At 43.2% G+C, this 20168-nt stretch overlaps 1 protein-coding gene across 3 annotated transcripts in view; it reads left to right on the top strand.

The window, feature by feature from the left end:
- kiaa0825 (KIAA0825 ortholog) overlaps nucleotides 1-20168 on the top strand; it is a 118970-nt gene that overhangs the window by 53589 nt on the left and 45213 nt on the right. For all 3 annotated transcript variants that reach the window (XM_034870953.1, XM_034870952.1, XM_034870951.1), the window contains exon 22: nucleotides 474-568. In XM_034870953.1, the coding sequence (XP_034726844.1) occupies nucleotides 474-568 (95 nt within the window). The remainder of the gene's footprint in view (nucleotides 1-473; nucleotides 569-20168) is intronic.

The raw sequence follows: 20168 nt of genomic DNA, 5'->3' as shown, positions 1-20168 counted from the left end.
AATAAAACTCAGCCTGGAGTTAAGAGTGACATTTTGGCAATCAAAGCAATCTGATTTTTATTTGCTTTCCCAATATGGTGCTAGTGCCAAGTGTGTTTGTGTGTGTACATTTACGAAAAATAGAGAGCGGGATGGAGAGAGATAGAAGGAGAGAGAAGGGGGGCTTTGGCGGGGTGCCATTGAAGATGGTAAGAAAAAAAGCAGAGCAGTCGCAAGAGTAACGACTCCCTCCCAAAATTGATTTATCTTTCTATAAATGATGGCTACATCCCCCCAAATGGATTTATAAATTAATTGCTGTCTTATTGGAATAAAAACCTTCTTGTGCGGACATGATTGATCGCCCGGTGTCTGTTGCCTGCGCTGGGGACCCCCCTTCTCCTTTGTTAGTGGGTCCCAGCTGGAGCAGTAATGCACTGATGGTATTAACCCTGATTAATAACTAACAATACGTTATCCTCATACATCAACAGAGTGCAGTGGTGGACTGGGCATGGGACTGGCCGAGGCTGCTGTCAGCCTATCAGGGCATGAGTCAGGTCACCTTCAAAACTCTGCTGGCCAATAGGTAAAACACTTCTTTCACTTGTTACAGTTACACATGTTCTGTTTGCAGCGGTGTGTGCATGCATGCAAACGCAAGTGTGAGTATGATTTTCCTGTTGTGTTATTATGATCCTCACAGGTGTTTTTGTTTTTGAGCAGTCTTTCCATGTAATAAAAGCCCCCACTCCACAGAGGCTTGTGCTGTAGTCGTGCCTTTACCTGTACAAAATGAGCTGTTCACTTGAGACACTTGAGGCCAGTTTCCCTTCCCTTTTTGACTTAACTTCGGCATAAGCTCCAGTCATTGGGGATCGTATAGCCTAGCTGCTCTTCATCAGAGGTTCAAACTTCCGCTTTGTTCAAAGGTCCAAGGGCTCCTGTGGCTTCCACAATGGAGGCTGAGCTATGGGAAGAACTGTTTGGAAAAGGATGTGTGGCAGACTGTCTGCATTGACAAAATGTTTGCAGATTTTGGTAATTGAGGTATGCCTGCTGTTCGGGTACTTTTAAGGCTTGAAATAACCAGAAAAGTAGTTTGATAGGGAAAACGAGCAGCTATCTTAGTGTTACCCAATTGAAGAGTTTTTTCGCTCAAGTCCACCACTCCCATCCCATCCTCCACTTCCCCCCTCCTCTCCTGTTCTGCTCTGCAATGGGCATAAATATTTATGCAGGTATGTGACACATATTAGATGGCAATACTTCAGGCTGTTCCCTGTTCTCCATTCGCAGCTGTCACGCTGCCAGCTATCAGGGAGCCATGGGGCTACTGCACCCTGTCTTCACGCCTACGCCCAATCCATTCTAAATCACCGCCATTGTAACACACACACACCTTTCTAACAAAGGGCAAGCTCTACATCTGCCAAGGACACAGGTCTAATAAGGGTGAAGTACGCAGCTCTGAGCTGTGACGCGCTTCATGCCTTCATGCTTCTACCCCCTCTTCCCACACACACACACACACACACACACACACACACACACACATACACTCCATTATTCCTCCTCTTATATGCTGCTTTGTTGCATGTTAAAACAGATACTGTCATTGCTTGACTGAGCCAAATTAGTGTTGGGACATACATGAATAGAAACTGAATGAAGTTGATATGAAGCCAGATAGGAAGAGAGAGAGGAAAAAGAAGAGATTGAACGCAATTTGAAATTGTGAGTGACAAAGAGAGAGAGAGAGCTGTCAACACTGACAAGGCACCACAAACTATGAGGATGGATGGGAGTGGGAGGGGGTAAAGGTTATATAATTCACCCTAATCTCACAGTATCAAAGTGTTTGAGATTCTGCCATTTGCCTCATTAGCCTTTCTTTGTTGGGCCAGAAGAGCAGATTTCATGGAGGATTTGGAGAATGGCTTTGGTTCTGCCTGAGACACTTGCACAGAGCTGGAAGTTAGTTTCACGGCTGGCGACATGTAAGCTGTCAAAGTTTTCCTCAGATCCATCTTGGACTCAAAAATATCTCTCAAGCCGTAGAAGACCATTCACGGGATAAGCGCACTGATGTTGGATCCACTGATCCGTTTGTTAGTGCAGATAAGGATAATGCTTTCTGCATAACTGCAGAGCGAAGTGCCCTCGGCTGTTTTCACAGAGGCTTTGCAACAATTACTCTTTTACTCCCTCCAGTTGTTAGATAAACCAGAGGATACAATCTTACACTCTTGACAATGTAAATAGTAATAACACGGTCTCATAGTGTATGGAAACACCTATCACTGTGACCTTGTGGTCTGTATTTTCTGTCTTGTGAGTTTTAGTCTCCTTGAATGACTTCCCTTTTTCTGTACACAGCCAATTAATTTTTTCACTCCCTTGACTGTGTAAGTTAGCAGTGTGGCCCATTGGCCTCCTATATATTGTTACAGTGGCAGGACAGTTATTGTGCCCAGGGTTTATATCACATTCTAATGGAGCAAGGCTGTGAGTTAAGGGCGGTAGGCTTTTACACCAGGGCTGTTAAATCACTGTTCAGATGACTTCATTAGCAGGGCAGGACACATGCTGAGACACTTGCCTGTGTATACACACACACACACACACACACACACACACAAACACACACACTTTCACCCTGCTTGCACCTTGATGGTGTAGCCAGACAGGAAGGATTTATACAAGTGTGTGTGTCCTTCTTTGTCACCTGTCACTTTAGCTCCCTCAGCACGATGGCTCATCCATCATCTGCAGATTGAGCTTTTCAGCAGAAACCAGACTGATTAATACTACCCCAAGACCCCCAGGGTTGACTGGCTGACCTGGCTTCCTGGCAGGCTGGAAGTTTGAATGGAAAGATAGATGACTTGTAGGTGGGCTAACTTTTTAACTGTCTTATTTGCTGGTTAATTGGCTGACTAACTGGTGGACTGCTTTGGTTACTGACTCGTTGGTTCAATGGATGTAAAAAGGCAGTTTAGGTGGATAAATGACAAACTGCAAGGTATTTTAACTGAATGGCTAGGAGTTTGACTCAATCTTGGCCTTTTTTGATAAATGGCAGTTTTCAAAAGTTCATCTATGGATGAATTATGGACTGACTGACTGAGTGACTGAAAGGATAGCTGGTTGTCTCAAAGCCAGACTCAGGCTCTCCATTTCCACAGAAATACTCCATCTATCCATACATCTTCGCCCGCTTAGCCGGTGTCGGGTAATGAGTCGCAGGGGCAGCAGCTCCAGCAGGGGACACAAACTTCCCTTTCCCGACCCACATTAACCAACTCCGACTGGGGGATCCCGAGGTGTTCCCAGGCCAGGTTGGAGATATAATCCCTCCACCTAGTCCTGGGTCTTCCTCAAGGCCTCCTCCCAGTTGGATGTGCCTGGAAAACCTCCCAAGGGAGGCGCCCAGGAGGCATCCTTACCAGATGCCCGAACCACCTCAACTGGCTCCTTTTGAGGCTCCTTCCAGATAACTGTGCTTCTCACCCTATCTCTAAGGGAGACGCCAGCCACCCTCCCGAGGAAACCCATTTTGGGCGCTTGTTCCCTGGATCTCGTTCTTTCCGTCATGACCCACAGAGAGATACTTTCTTTTAATTATAATTTTTGATTTGGGTTTTCTGTTTCTGTTTTTTCTTTTATTTAAAACCACATCTTAATTACTTTAACACCATCATTCATACCACAACATCATGTCAGCCAATACACTGTTATTAATACTTTTGTACAGTTGACTTATGAAAGAGGCGTCCTGCAGAAATACCACCTCATACAGTATTCAATAATCAAAGTCCACGGGCAGACCTCAATAGCACTAAAGGACAGATTTCTATTAACCATCGTGATGCGTATTCACTCAGTTCCTTATTGGTATTAGCAGCAAGGTTCTTTTATGAAATGCCAAAGTCAATTACATTACTTACTCAGGTTAAATATGTGCTTGCTGTTTCACCTTGAACAAATTGGACATCAAGGGTTTTGTGTTAATTGACTTGAACTACAGATTGAATAGTGTCCACATTGCCTCACTCTTTGACTTCAAAATATAAGCTGTCATTTGTTGTAAAGCATGGAGTCAAAGTGCCAAGTGATTCAACTGATACACAATAGTTTTTCTTTGACTAATGATCAATGGATAACTCATCTGTTTGGTCCTGGCTTACCCTTTAACATCCTCTATTCTTATTTTAACTCTCATTGTGCTACAAGGACTTCATAAACTGTAGCCTTTTCTGTCATTTATCTTTTCCAATCCAAGGAAAATGAAGCAATTCTCTGAGAAAAGTATGGAGCATTGCCATGGATAGAAAGTCACATTTTAACTGTCATCTGCCAAGGTGACTCTTTGAGACACCTACCTTGTTTCTGTATGTCAGAAAAGGTCCTCTGACCTGGTTGATAAGGGGTAGCCGAGAATGAGAGATGAAGCTTGATGTGTCACAGGGCGGCTCCTCCACTCCATCATAAGGACCTAATATCACCCAAGGACATTCTTGCTTACATCTACAACGCTGCTCCATTGCTCCACGTACCGTTTCCGGAAATCATGGGACAACAGACTTCATACATTGGCCAGTAAACAGTGAATGATTGGCCAGCAGATAAATTAAAGTTAGATATTTTTTTCAGCTAATGCAGAGAGTAAGCACTCGTTCTTACAATTTAATTTCATACATTGACAGTAAGAGAGTACTAGCAGCATTGACCCCTAGATTTGGTAGCTTAAGCGACACTGTAACTACTGAACACTAAAGCACTTCCTCTACATTGTTGCTGTTACCCCTCAGGTCCATAACAATAGCAGTTTGTGGAAAAATGCCAGTCTGTGGCATTCTCTTGCTTGAGCGGCTCCTTAAATTGCAGCGATAGACGCTTGTGCTTTCAGGAAGTGGGCAATCGCCATCTGTTCCTGGGCTCTGCCATATGGCGGGCCTTTTTCTCAGGGAATAAAATAAAAACAAATATGTCAGAATGTTCGTCTTCCTCCACGGACGCTGATCAACCTGGGGAGAAGCTGGATCTCAGTGTGTCTGGATTAATAGTCTTACTTTACGCTTCGGGGAATGTGGGAGTGCGTGCTTGTGGTTGGTAGGGTTTTGTGTGTGTGTGTATGTGTGTGTGTGATAGAACATGAGCGTGTGTGTGTGTGAGAGTACATGAGCATGCCTGTGTGAGGTTATGCACACGCGTATGCACATTTATGTACCTGGAAATGTTTCTGGAATCATTTATCTGATTTAAAGGGCGATGTTACTGTACCATTTTGAGCAGTTGGTTGCCCTAGTCTTGGAAGCATTAAACAACACAGGAGAACAGAGCTTCAAGGTTAGCCAGAGTGACATTTCACGGCTGATGCTGCCAAAGAAACAAGAAGAAACGCTCTCAAGCCATCATCAGGCTCTCTGTCTTGTGAGGCCCGAAATTCAAAAGACTTGTCACTTTTGAAAATCAGGAGAGTGTGATGTGTCATTGAGGAAGGGCTTCTTTCTTCTCTCGTCGATCCCCTTGTGTGTGTCCCCTCCGCTGACTGACAGCTAGGGATGGGAGTTTGTGTTGGTGGAGACAGAATACATCTTTTGTCTGCTTGGTTATACATGGTGTGTTTTGTCTTCGCTACCCCTGGACAGCACTGACACATTGAGGTTTTCATTAGCCGTAAGCAGGTGGTAGAGGAGAGGGATGAGCTTGTGCTTCTGTTTCCAAGCCTGTCTGTGTGCGTATGCATCTGCACTGCACCAACTTGTATACTGTATGCATATCATGGAGGGTGTACATGTGTCCGCCTGCATGTGTGTGAATGTTCCCTGTTATATTTCAGTGTGTGTGATATTTGGAGGTTTGCTCCAAAGGCGAATAAATCAGTGATGCCTGGGATAAGGCCGTGGCCCCTCCTCAAACTGCACAGACAAGCTGAGAGGCTCATTAATCAAACGGCCAGTCACAGATGTGATGGCTTCCACACAAACCGCCAGCAGACTGTGAAAGTCACATCCAACAGAGTCAACTGTCAGCCAGGCAGGCAAGCTGGACGCACTTTTCCTCCCTCCTCCCTCCCCTCTCCCTCGCTCTCTCTTTTTCCCCTCTGTTGTATTTGTCTCTTGTTCTCCTTTTACCTCCTCTCACCTCCAGCGTGATGCCTCGGTGTGATACATCTGAAATATTTGACTTGTCCATCTAAAAACGATCTGCAGGGTGGAGGCAAATCTATCTTCTCAGAGAGTGGTCATGGTCACACCATTGTGGAGACAAGAGACATCAGTCATTACTGCACATTGTTCTGTTCTCTGTGGTTACCGGAGACTGTACTTTGTGGTGCAATACAGTTGAAAAATATCTTTTTCTCCAACCTCGGCCATACAAATTCTCTTGTAACATAAATAAATCCTAATTCATTATCCTGTGAATGTCGTTAAGACAATGATTTTGCGTTGGTCAAGCTTTTGAATAGTTTTGAATTAACTTAAAGTAATGGAGATAAAAGGCAGGTCAATACATACTGTTCACTGTGTCCAGCTCTAAGTGTACAGCATATTGATGCTGACACATATAAGAATATTTTCACCTGTTACTTCTGCTCTACAGACCATTCAGTGGTGCATGTGGGAGTTAAACGTGCATGCCTTCATGTATATTCAGTCATGTCTAAATGAGTTTTCCCATCTATTACTGGTTATTATACCACATATCATATTCTAACCATTTTACTGCTGAAATCTCCACTCCCAAAGGCTTTGAATTGGTTACAATTGTTAACACTACTACAATACAGTAATATCACTATTCAGTGACAGGATTGTCGGTGCATAGTGCTTATGCCACAAGGCAAGCTTCTCAACAGGATTATCTGGTTATCCCTCGTGTATTGTGAACTTTCTGCAGTTTCATCTGACCTCTTTTTCACAGACATTGTGATTTCAGATACTTTCATACCATAAATAGCAACCTCTGTGATTGTTCCAACTTCCAACCATCGATGGAAGAATAGTTGGAGAGACTCTGTAACACCAGAGCTAAATGAAAATACCACTTAATCTACGGCAAAGCCCTCCAAGGATGGAGGGATATGCCTGATGGAACAGGGACAAAACAAAGCCACCCGTTCCTGATTAAAAATGGCAAGTCCCAAGGCTGCCCAAATACACTGGGGTATTTTAGTGGTACACATACAAAGATGGTGCTCCACACCGCAATAGAAAGCTATGCTTTTGTCTTCAGTATGTGTAACGGTGGTGGAGGGAAGGAATTTCTGTTGTTGTCATGCCAGCATTGTGCAGTTAAAGCCTCACAAAGCTGAACTACTCTCTTGCAAGATCACTTTTTGCTACACAGACCTTATAAGCAGCTATTTAAACCAGGATTTTATAAATATGAAACGAGCCATAATGTAGCAACTTTAAGTTTTTTTCTAGGGTGCAAATCAGAAGTAAGAGGCTAATGACAACCCAGCAAGTGGCATGTTCTCTGTCTATCAAATTGTGTACAACCTACTGAAAATGATGGGTGCTTGAAGAAAATGCCGAATAAGCCCTGCCACATTACACTGGGTGAAATTGTGAGCTGTCATCGGGACTCTTATACGGTAGTACTAATATCTACTACTATTCAAAAATGTACTGCAATACCGCGGCAAACAAAAAAACGTTCACTATGGTGTTTTGGTAACTTACCACCCATTATACCTCATGTATTTTTTTGCTACACCTGACTTTGGGAACTTTGTAGAAACGTTTGCTTACAAATTTTAAATAAGTCTACTGGGTATTTGTTTTTGTTAGCTCCGTCCCCAATAAAAGTACATATTTTGCCACTGGAACCAGTTTTGTCAATCAGTTTAGATGGACTGGGACTCAGTTCAAGACAGGGTGGACTGTTTGACGCTGTTGCCACGTTTCCTGCTGATTTACTGAGTTGACTTTTTTAGCTGGCTGAAGCAGTGCATTGTCAAGAGCCAGACTGTGACCGTCTGTTCCAGTCCATCATTCCCTTACTATTCTATTCCATCTCCCATCTTTATTCAGACCCTCTGGAGGTTACACTGAGTTAGGTTTCTGGCTTTAGAATGTTTGAATGTTTGATGAGTGTGTGCAAGGATTATACTGTAAATTCTATGAAGTGAAACATGATTTTAAAATATATTCTGTGTTTACTGAGTCAATACTGCAGTTAGGAAGAGCTCTGCTGCATATCAGTCATACAGTAATAGTAGTGGTGTTAATATGGCTAATGACGGAATGAGTAATACTAGTTTGACCCATACAAAGACAATTGTAAACGTTAATGTGTATTTGTCTATTTGTGTGTGCTCATGCACCACTGTAGCATAGGAGTTGGAGAGATCATCACTTTTCCAAAAAAAGTATAAGACTTTCATTTGGTTTCTGTCCAAAATGTTCAGCCTCTCTGTACTTATTCAAAAAGGGCATTGGCTAAATGCCTCAAACACAATTTAATATATAATTTTGAATGTGTGTCTGTGTGTGTGTGTATGTGTGAACGTGTGTGACGGTAAGGGTTTGTTTTGGTGGTACATCACAAGGTTGTATCCTGTCGCCAGGCTCATTAGCCCGACGGCAGCGCTCAGGCTTCCCCAGCCAATCGCTGCTTTCTGTGCGGCTCTGCCATTTGCATGTGGTCCAGGAAGAGATAATTAGAGGGATCTCTGCCTGTCACTGTTAATCTGGGACTTAGTGAAGGGCTGTGATGCCAACATGCTGATGGACTGACACACAGTGTGCCGTTGTACTGGTGGACATACATTGGCATCCGATACACACATGCAAAAGTGGCAAGAACAAACACACTACCTGCACACACACATACAGGGAAACACACACAAACACGTGAAAACAACACAAATGTGTCTCTAAATTTGAGTGTTTTTCTATATTAATTTCTTTCCTTTTGACCTGGGAAAAAATACATTTGTCTTTTTGTCACCTTTTTTTCTGTTAAAACTGCAGCATATTAGAATATAATAATTCAGACCTGCTTGTGCATTGGTATGTGAATGATAGCATGTTGACTTAGTGGCTGTGTACTCCAGTTGCACTATGTTGTTGACACAGGTTTTAGATCCTTGTTCAGATAGACTATGCGCTTGTTGCTTCCCAAACAGGCAGAATGCTCGGTAAGCCTTTTGAACAAGCCCAGCTGTCAGCCCTATATACTTACACACACACACACACACACACACACACACACACACAAACACACACATTGATATGCACACATCCCAACAAACATGTACTGTACATGTGCTGATGTACACAAATACAGCCACACAAATTCTGAAACCACACATCGCTGATTGGCAGACCTCCTGTTTTCTCATAATTCTGACTGATTTATCCAATCAATCTCACTTCGAGGGCTGCTAAAGCGTTGAGTAATATTAAGAGTAGAACATGCAACAATTTAAAACATCCTTCAGGTAATTACAGAGCTGGTTTAGCAGCAAACAACTGAAGCATTTTATACAGTCAGCATGTTGCCTGTGTGTTTTATTTGTACTTATTTGATAGTTAATCAGAGGAAATGAGGTCCATCTGTGAATTTTACAGACTTTAATGCGCATGTTGTGTGTTATGTGAAATATCATATTATTAGCTGAATGTGTCTGTGCAAATATGACTGTTCACCTACTGTAAATGAATCTCAGAGACAGTGTCTCAGCCTGTACAAGAAAATCCTATATAAAAAAATTGTTCTTGTTCTTGACACTGCAAAGCCTATTTTCCACTCAAATGACAGCAAGGCCTTTTTGCACTCTGTGGGACTGTTAAATTGTGCATGTTGATAGGGAGTGTGAGCACCGTCGCTGACCTCCTCCGTCCTGCTCTGTGACCCTGTGTCAACACTGATGACACATAATAGTTGACACTTGACTTTAGGGGCTCTTTAAGTGCCAAGAGTGCCCAAGGCCCTGGATTCATATTCTAATGTGGTCATCTTTACACTTTGCCCCTCCACCTATTGTCCAAGAGCTCTTTCTACACTTGTTTCCACTTTTTCTTTGCCGTTCTTCATCACTCTCTTGTATCACAGACAAATCCCCCCCCCCCCCCCCCCCCCCCCCCCCCCCCCCCCACACACACACACACACACACACACACAGACACACACACACAAACACTTAGACCTACTCAGACACGCTGTCACTGAATTGAAATAGCCTGTCCCGCCCTCTGCCCCTGTGCCATTACAGGTAAGCACAGAGGTGCACTTGTCTTGACAAATCTACAGACAGCCAGAGTGAACACTCCAACTGGGGTCAACCCTCTGTTTTCATCCTCTCCTCTCCTCTTCTCCTCTCCTCTCCTTTCCCATTGCTGCTTTTACATGCCTTCACTACCTTTACCCCATAGTTATTAAAGATAGAAGATTGAAGAGAGATTTGCATATTGATTCCTATCATTTCAATTCAATTCTCAATTCTGATTCCTTGCTTGCTTAATTCTAATTTGAGCATACTTTATTACTTGAGTCAGCAGATGATTTGACATACTGTATTTTGCAAGGTATTTTGTAAGAAGAATGTAACACTCTCTTTCTTACCATGTTTAAGCTGAGAGACAACAGTTGGATGAACCAGCCTCAGCAAACATGCTAATAAGCTAATAAAATCCATAGCATTATTGCACCATGCTGCATAAAATGCTCTGTCATGTCATTAGGGTTGGCAGTACCTCAGCCCGTAAGGAGTTGGGTTGTGAATCAGAGGGTTGCTGGTTCAAGTCCCCGTGTGGACCAAAGTACAGAGTGGGGATTGGTAGCAGAGGAGATGTTACCTCACTTCCTGGGCAAGGCCCCATACCCCCCCCCCTTCTGCACTCACTCTGACATCTCTCCATTTGTGCAGGAACGGGTTGTGTGTGTGTGTGTGTGTATTTCAGGCCTGTGTTTGGTTATTGCTTTCAAAAACAGAGTGTAAGTTGTATCCCCCCCATTGGGGATCATTAAACAGTATAACAGGTGTGTTTACCTAGCATTTAATCAATTAACATTTTGCTGTATCGCTACCGTTTTACGCAAAGCTTAGGGACACTTTTCAATGGCAACAGGAGCCTAACCTAACCAGGTTAAACAAATGCATTGATGCACTTGGAATCTGTGACACAGATAGATGCACAGCAAGTAGAAACTTCATTTTTAACAATCCAAAAGCTCATTCTAAACAATACAATTTCTATTATAGTTGTTGATGAATTTCTGTTATAGTTGTTGATGCCCAACCTTATTTATGTGCATGTGGTGACCAGGTAGGCTGTTTATCAGTGGCAAATGGTAAGTGTGTGCTTGCTCTCTCCCTTCCCCTTACCTCCCACTCTCTGTTTCTCGACCTTTGTGGATTTTTACTCTATGTTTCTTTCAACTCTTTCTCCTTTTACCTGCTCTGGCTCCCCCTCTCCTATCTTCTCAGAGAAACCATCATGGGTCATGTTTTACTGAGTCTTTGATCATTGAGTATGTTGACTACAAGGCCTCTCACCTCCCCGGTGGTTGTTTCAAAAGAGGGGGCACACTTATCTGGCTTCTATGATGTTAATGGTTGAAAGCATCTGCTGATGTTGAAAGCGTGTATGTGTGTCTGTGTGTGTCCACTCAGACATGATGAAAGACTCTGTTATAGCACTGGGTTGTGATCCTGTTGCAGCTGTAGCTGTGTTCAGAGTTGGTTGATAAGCAAGGCGTTCTTAAGCACTGTTCTGTATTTGATGGATAACAATTACACGGTAATCATTTGGGAGGATTCTTTTTTTTTTTTCTTTTTTTTTTACATTGTTTTTAAACAGCTTAAAAGGTTGGAATTTAGATCTCCTACTACCCCAAGCATTTCATCCATATCTACAGTATTTGTTCAGTTATTTCATGGAAAACCTCCTTCACTGTGCTTTAATGGGTTTGTCCTCAGGGCACAAACTCTGGTTCAAATAATTCGTTCTTTTTTTCGTCAGTCTTTACACCTCATGTGTGTAAACGATGGTTGGGTGTCTGAGAGCTTTGCCGCTCCACCCAACTGCTGAATTCTCCCCTTTGTAAGATGCAGGGGATGGCCTTGATGTGACAGCTTGGGATGTTAGCCCAAGTTGTTTTTGACATAAGACAAAGTAAAAGGGAAGGAGGGAAAGAAAAAAAATTAAAACATGAAGGGAAAGGAATTTTTCCTCTGAGGTGAATTGCCTTTGCAGGAATCCATTTTTTTCTCTCCTTCGTTTCTTTAAGAAAACAAATATCTTTGTTTTCCTCTGTATTGCTTTGTCATGACTGTTAAGAACAGTCTGTGTGATTGAATTTGCCACTGGAGACATTTAGTGATCTTGATGGATTCTTTGGATGCAGGACATAGGCTTGCTGGAAGCATCTTTTTTTAAATGTTTTTTCTTCTCTCCTTGTGACATTATGGAAACAGGTATACCCTTTACAGCAGACTGAACGGTGAGTGGTATTATTTGACATATTGTACTGCTACATGCCAGTCTACAAGAATGCCAATGACAATCATAGGAAAGGACATTTAGATTACTGTCGAGCCTCCCTGTCCTGTCTCTTCCTATCTGGCCTCCTATCACTCCATCTGTTTTGTAATCTGTCTTCTATTCATCTTGAGTTTGACGTTTAATGATGAAGAGCTGGTCAGAGGGGTATAGAGTGTTCACGTATGGGTGAATGGATGGGTCTTGTGGGCCTGGTATGTGTGAGTATGCATGTGTGTCCAGTGTCTCTGCCCTCATTGAGTCAGAATGTGACCCTTGGGCTGTACCTTGCAATCAGTCAGCCTGCCGAGCCCTCCTGTCTGAGTGTTCCTCCTCCAGCCCTTTGAAAGAGCCCTTCTTATCACAGTGTGGTAGACCTTCTCTCTGCCCCTCACTGTTCTCAAGGTTAGCCTCACTCTGAGGCCTTTCTGTTTCCACTCTCCTTGCACATGCACCTTACCGGTATCTGTCCATTCACTTCTTATTACACCGTCTCATAAAGTAGTCTGGATGTTGGAGGTTTTAGCTCTTCCCCTCAAGGTGAGCCTCTCCCAGTGCTCTCCATATAGCCTGCCACTAGCTCTCAATCCAGTACTTACACACATCTGACAAAGGAGTTGAAGTTTAAAGGTGGCTCGACTCCCTCCTTCCTCTCATCCTCACTTCCTCTCAAGGTGAGTCTCTTCCTGCTCGTGTCTTTTCTGTTTCTCTTCTCCATCTTGTCAACACACATGCACATGCACGCACACATGCACGCACTAATGCACAAACACACACGCACACACACACTCATCTCTCATACCATCTCTTTTCTCTTTTTCTCTTTTTCTGTCTTGGAAGGCCATCCCACCTCTGTAGGGTCTTTAGTTGTGATGGCCACATGCCTGGTGGAGCGGTCAAAATGCCTGCAGTAATCTCAGAGCCTGCCAACAGTAAAGACGTTTCAATGAGGTCCACCTATATGTACACCATGTCCATATTTATTGAAGTGTATGTGATCATCTGAGCATTAATGGGACTTAACATGTTGGAATGCTTGTTAAAGAAAGTTACAAATACAAATATTCCTTCTTAAGTTAAGAAGTTAGTTATGAAGTTCAGGTGCATGTTTTGGTTGAAAGTTGGTCTTTCTCGTGCGTAGTTATTGCTGTGGAAAACAAATATGAATGTTTTTAAACAGTTGTGAAGATATTTGAAGCACTTGTGGTAAAAAAGAAAAGAAGGCAGGCAACAAAATCTTAGTGCTCAATCGCAAATGAAAGACATTGGGAGTGAAGCATTTTTGGAGGGTAAAAATATACTCTTGCAGCCTAGAAGCAGACATGGTTGCATCAGGACAAATTGGGCTCATGTCTTTCACATCTGAAAAGCAACATTGTACAGTATTACGACATAGTCACATTTTTTTTACATCTCTTGTTGTGGTCTCGTCAACCCTGACTCCCAGAAATATGTTGTGTATATACTAGAGCTGTTGTGTGTTTTGCCTATTACATTTTAAGTGAAACATAATGGCTGCCTAAAAAGTGTTGACATGGAAACATTGTCATTGTCATGAAATCTTATAGTGTAAACATATTGTGAGGTGGATGTGGTTGGAGGGTGCACATACAAAGCACAGGACTTTAACTCAAGAGACAGGAGTCCTCATCCTGAGTCTAACGTGTTGTTAAATTTAGGCAACAAAAGCACTTTGGTAAGGTTAGGTAAAGATCGCGCTTAGGGGGGCACCTGTGCCCCATTTAGAGAGGCTCAGTCCTTGCTGCAGCAGCCATGAGTTTAATTCCAACCTGTGACCCTTTGTTGCATTTCATTCAACCTATCTTTCCCTTTTCATGTTTTTAGCTGTCCTATCAAGTGCCTAAAAATGCAAAAACATCTTTAGAAAAAAATGCAACGCTTTAACATGTACGGTCTTGCACTTCAAGTGACTGTTTACTTTTTCAGTATCAAATTAAGCTCCCTAACATTAACCAAATGCTATGAGTTCCTAAACATAACCACAGAATAGGGTGACTTCTAGCTTTCCCAGAAGAGTGTGCGCCTCATTTAGGCTGAGTCCATGGCAGCGGCCGCGAGTTTGAATCCTACCAGCAGCCCTTTGCTGCATGTTGCCCCCCCCCTTGTCTTCAAGATATCCTGTTCAATAAAGGGCATAAAAGCCCTAAAATCTTAAAGACTAACAAAAACATAGCCACAAAAAACAGCTGTTAAAGGGAAAACAAATTCAAAGTGCGTGAACATTTAAAGATACATTTAATATGTCAGATAAATTCATTAGCAATATTCTCTTATTATGATGGTGATAATGTGTGTGCGTATTATTACACCCAAAGAGCAAATGTTTTGTCCGTTATCCATTAAGATTTTCAAAATGTGTTTGGCCTAAGAAGAAGAAATTAAATAAATGTTATACAATTTTTTTAGGGCACAAACATGCAATTTGACATGAAGTAACAGCCTTGGATTCTGTTGACACATCACTTCCTCTTGAGGTGGTTGCGTCCATGCAGTGGAAGGCCAGTGTGGGATGATATCTGTCTCTCTGTATCTGTATCACTGAGAGCTGATATGGATGATATCTGTCATCTCATCATCTCAAACTTGACAGCACCGATCATAATCAGTCCCCTCCGGCTCTCCCTCCTGCTATCTGTTTTTCTCTGTATCACAACCTGACCCATATATATATATTACCAGGTGTATCTGTATGTTTCTGTTGTTTGGTGTTGCACCTTACTCTTCATATCTTAACACACACCTCTCTTTCTTACACTCTTCCACGCAGTAATGGTGCACTCTGGGAATATGCACTATATGCTAAGGGAGTTACTGTTGGCATGTCTTGCTGTTATTTCTGTACAGGGTTGTGTGTGTTTGTTTGTGTGCGTGTATGTGGGTAGGTGGGTGTGTGTCAGAGAGCATTTACAAAGGGATCAGCCCTGGGGGTGTCGATGCATCTCTGCAGTGGAGGGAGAGCTAAAGGGGTGGAGGGGTGGAGGCGAGCTAGTTCCCAGCAGCAAACAGCCATCTAGCTTGAAAACCTTGCCTCACTCGGCTCTGCACAGTTCAGTACTTATTTATTTATTTGGGTTGGGGGGCAAATGTATGTTCAGTGGAGTTGGATATCAGTGACAGGAAGGATCAAAGAGTGACACCACAAATGAAGCTGTCAAAGTGGCCCGACAGTTGGGTCCCGAGGCGAACATCCCTCGCTTGCACATTTTATTATGATCGCAGTGAAACCTCACAGCAAGAAGGAAATAGAGATGGGTTAAAAAAAAAGAAAACCATCATCTCCCCTACCAGAGAGAAAGAAAAAGAGACAAAACGAGCTGCGCTGTCTCATTGCCGTCCATGATGGAATGAATTATGAATGTGTGGAGGGGATTAGGAAACAATGGTTGAAGTCACTAGAATCCTCGCCTGGTTTCCTCACCCTCAGCCCGGCAACTAATTAGCACTTTCAACACCAGTGTATGATCTCATTAATGTGATTTCTGCTTATGTAATGTGCATGCAGTCACGCATGCTTACATACAAAACACTCACACACACACGCACAGAGATTGCAGTAGTATTACATAAAGCAAATGAACGTGTAAGTGAAAATGGATTGTTTATTGTTGAGCTAATGCAGTTAGAGTGATGATTCAAATGTTTTTCTAATGTCGAGATTGCAGTAATGTTGTAGGTTTAGTCGACAGTGCCGTTCAGTGTTTAGGGCCTTTCACACAAGGCTTTCCCCTAATGTCTTGCAATTATCTGAGCAATTCGATAATGTGTGATGAATATCATCAGTCATGGTATCATAGTGAGGATTGGTCCACAGCTAAGACAGCTACACTGCTGGATTATTTCTGTACTACCTCAGCGGGGACAAGAAACAAACTCAAGCTCATACTGCTGGTGTTTAAAAAAAAAAAGAAGTTTTAAGAGGCAGGAATATCATTTTTTCACATAATTGCACAGTCTATTTGTATAGTAGATACAATTCACATCAGCTAATTAGTATCCACACACTGAAATATAGGGAAAGGGAGAAAAAAAAGAGGGGGAGGAAGCAGGGAGAGGGTAAGGGTAGATAATTAGACAGAATTAAGCCATCTCTTTTAATCTAGCCACTGAAAGAAAGAGAGGGAGAGAAAGAATGAAAGAGAGATGCGGGTGGGAGGGTGGGGGTTCTTGGGGTGAGGCCTACACATTCACCCCTCTGCTCTCTCTCTCGCTCCCTCTCATGCTGTCTGGCAGAGGGTGTGAATGTGTGGGAAAGAGGGGCCTGGTGCCTTAGCCTCAGCAGAATGGATCAGCTTGTGTTTCTGAGGCTCTAGAAGTGTCCCATTGTCATGATGTCACTGCAACTCAAGAAGGCTGACCTCTGACCCCTATGGATTCATGGCAGCCCACCACAGCTCCACAACACCCCCACAACGCCAAAAGGGCCAGATTTCCGCTGGGCGCCCACTAGGGGGTACCCAAGCCTTTTGCTGTGGAATTTGAGGTACTCGCCGCACGACTTATAGTATATTTGCCAATGAATCCGTCCGTCTATGTCCCCCTGGCTAGGGGTGCCTTCCCTTGCTTTTTTGTCCTGCTTTCCCTGAGTCTCTCTGCCAACCGTGGCTCTTTTTCTCTCCTCTCTCTCACTCTCCCCCTACACACGTTGTATCTCTGTACCCATGAATATAGTGAGCACCGCCAGATGTCGCAAATACATCATCTGAGGGATGCAGTGGTGATGGAAAAAAGTCAAGGCACGTATGAGTGGGGGATGTGAGCCGACTTGAGCTCTCTGAGCGTTTGTGTGTGTGTCGCTTTATGCCAGTATTCATCTGAGCACGCGTGTGTGTATGTGTCTCTGTTTCCCGGTGTGTGTGTGTGTTTGTGTGTGTGTGTGTGTGGGTAAGTGCGCTCCCTTTTGTGTGCGTACGCATGTGTGGAGGTCACAGCAGGTCAGCATATTGTCCCTCAGATGTTTGATATTTTATGTATAAGAGGGTGGCTAGAGCGAGAGGATAAGCACGTTCCTGACAGAGGCATCTCTACGCCACAATCCGCCACCTCAGCAATGTAGCCCAGAGTCAGATCAACAATGGAGCGGAGCTGCCTTATACCCAGAGAGGGCTGATAGTAGGGAGAGAGAGAGAGAGAGAGAGAGAGGGGGGTGGGGGTAGAAAACCTAGAAAACCCAGACTGCTGCTGGTGCCTTGCCAGTCGGCAGCCCGACAGAACTGTTGAAATAAAACGACTACAATTATGCACAATATTGTATTTACATATGCAATGTGCTTTAATGCATGCAGCAAGGCACATCATAAACATGTAACAACAACACATAAAAGGATCCTTACTTAATCATCTACATGGACCGAACAAAATCGACACGTAGCCACGGCAAACGCACAAAAGCTTTTTTGCTGTTTCAGGTGTGTGTGTGTGTGTGCGTGTGTGTGTGTGTGTGTGTGTGTGTCTTTGGGGGCCAGTCAGGGCAGACGAGGGGCAGTGGTGTCCCTAGATCAGCCCATGTCGGGGAGGAGATTCCCCAGAGTGGTGCAATCCCAACGAGCACTCCTCTCTTTCTCCTTCAGGGGGAAAAGTTTACTGCCAGCTTGCTTTTGTAGTCGGCCTCAAAAGATTTGCGGCAGTCAGCATTAAAAGGCACAGATCTAAGAAGACGCCTCCAACTGAAATACCTACAGAGGAAGGAAAGGAGGAGGAGGAGGAGTATGAGTGGGGGCAAACTGATACAAACATTAAAGATAGACGTTAAACGCTCATCTTTATATTGGCTTTGTAACACAACAACAACAATAATAACAAAAAAGATTCCGACCATCTTCTCATGGTGCTTTTTTCCTCCAGCTAATGCTTTGATTCCAGCCTCTTTATTTTGGCTTTGCTTTGTGTTCAGTTTTTGGAAGGTTGATTTCTTTATTCCCTTCTGCACACAAACACACGCACGTAGGCTGGTTACCAGGGTGATGGTGTGGCGGATGACATCATGCCCTGACTGTGTTGTGTAGTGGGTCGCGCTCTGGCAGGGTTCATGGGATGGTGGCGTGGGCTGGCGCAGCACTACTTGCTGTATTCCTTCCATCTTCGCCTGTTTCTCTCTCTCTCTCCTTCTCTCTGTGTGTCCCTGGGCTCTCAGCATTGGCTTGTCCAGTGCGCCCTGTGTTCCCTGGGAAAAAGATTAATTATTCAACACACAGCCTCAATTAAATTTGAATTCGGCAGTTCAAGTAACCTTTTAGCACGGCACATTTATTATTAAGGCAGATGCTTTGGCCCTATTTAGATTTAGAGCTTATCGGATTCTTTCAGCCCCTTATCACATAGGCAGTTTACTTGCGATTGACCTTGGCTTGGCTGGAATGCAGTGGGGATATTTTCCCCAACAGCTTATGGTAAACATTTCCCACTACAAATTTCCTTTATTGAAGATTTTACAGTATAACGTGCACTGAACCTCATAGTGGGTTTTACATGTAACTCATGCAGTGAAATAGTGAGACATGTGGTGCTTTCATTCAACTTAGTTTCCACTATGAACTTTCACCTGAAGTGGCTATCAAATACATGACAGGATGTCATTTTGACATGCATTTTCTACTACAATGAGTACTTGGAAACTTTGGAACCATCATCATTTGCAGATGTCTTTCTTTTACATCATGTTCTTCTTTCAATTCCCCTGCTGAATAGAGAGGAGTGGCAGGAACAAAATAGGGTCTAATAGTAGCAGAAACCTCCAGGAATAGACATACAGAGAAAAAAAATTAATCAGGTTTCATCTTAGACCACACATAAGCACGTACTCTGCTAATGCATATTTAACAGTGGCGCTCCAAGACTGCTAATACTTTGCTGTTGCATGTGTCAAAAACACAGGAAGATTGATACATGAAAGCACAAATGCTAACATTTGCGTCTGCACGCAACAGCTCAGCAGAATATAACACAAGAACTACAAGATACAGCCTTGACGGCCCCTCTCCATAATGCCCCTCCCCCAGTTCCTGTCTCTCCATTTCTCTCTTCCTCCATCGAAGGAGGTGGTGCCTTTGTCAGGCAGGAGCACAGAGACCTCACAAAGCGAGGGAAGATGTCACAACAAACAAAAACAGAATAGTAACCCCCCCAAATCTAATCAGGAGCCATTGATTCATGCTCTGAATGGAGACTGAGTACCTCAAGAGTGGCTCATCCAATGAAGCCATGGACGGCATGACAGAGGTCTTCACAATTCAGCTGTATAGTTCCCTATCATTCTGTTCTCACCTTTAGAGTCAACTTTATCAGCTCAAAGATGATATGATCATCACTCCTCTCCAGATCCTTTTCATTTCTCTAATTCATTTGTGTGCCTCAATCAATTATTTTTTTCTTTGATTTGATGTGTGGAGTAGTTGTTGTGTTTTTGGGAGTGTACACTAATATGCTTGCTTTGTGGATGCAGAGAGATAGGAGTCTTTAGTGCCTTAGTTAGTACTCAGAGTGCTTATGAAGAACGTTTCGATCGAGCAATTAAGCACATGGTAAACCTTTATTTAGCAAGTTTGCCTTGGATTTCCACTTCTCGGTCTTAAAATTTTAATTGGAAAAGCCACATTTAACTTATGGTAATATGTATAAACACAGAGAGCAAATGAAAGCATACACAAACAAATGTATTGTTGTGGTCGTCGT

This window comes from Etheostoma cragini, chromosome 5 (assembly GCF_013103735.1).
Source record: "Etheostoma cragini isolate CJK2018 chromosome 5, CSU_Ecrag_1.0, whole genome shotgun sequence".
Taxonomy (NCBI): domain Eukaryota; kingdom Metazoa; phylum Chordata; class Actinopteri; order Perciformes; family Percidae; genus Etheostoma; species Etheostoma cragini.
Note: the sequence above shows the minus strand (reverse complement) of the source record. Positions and strands in the feature narration are given on the sequence as shown.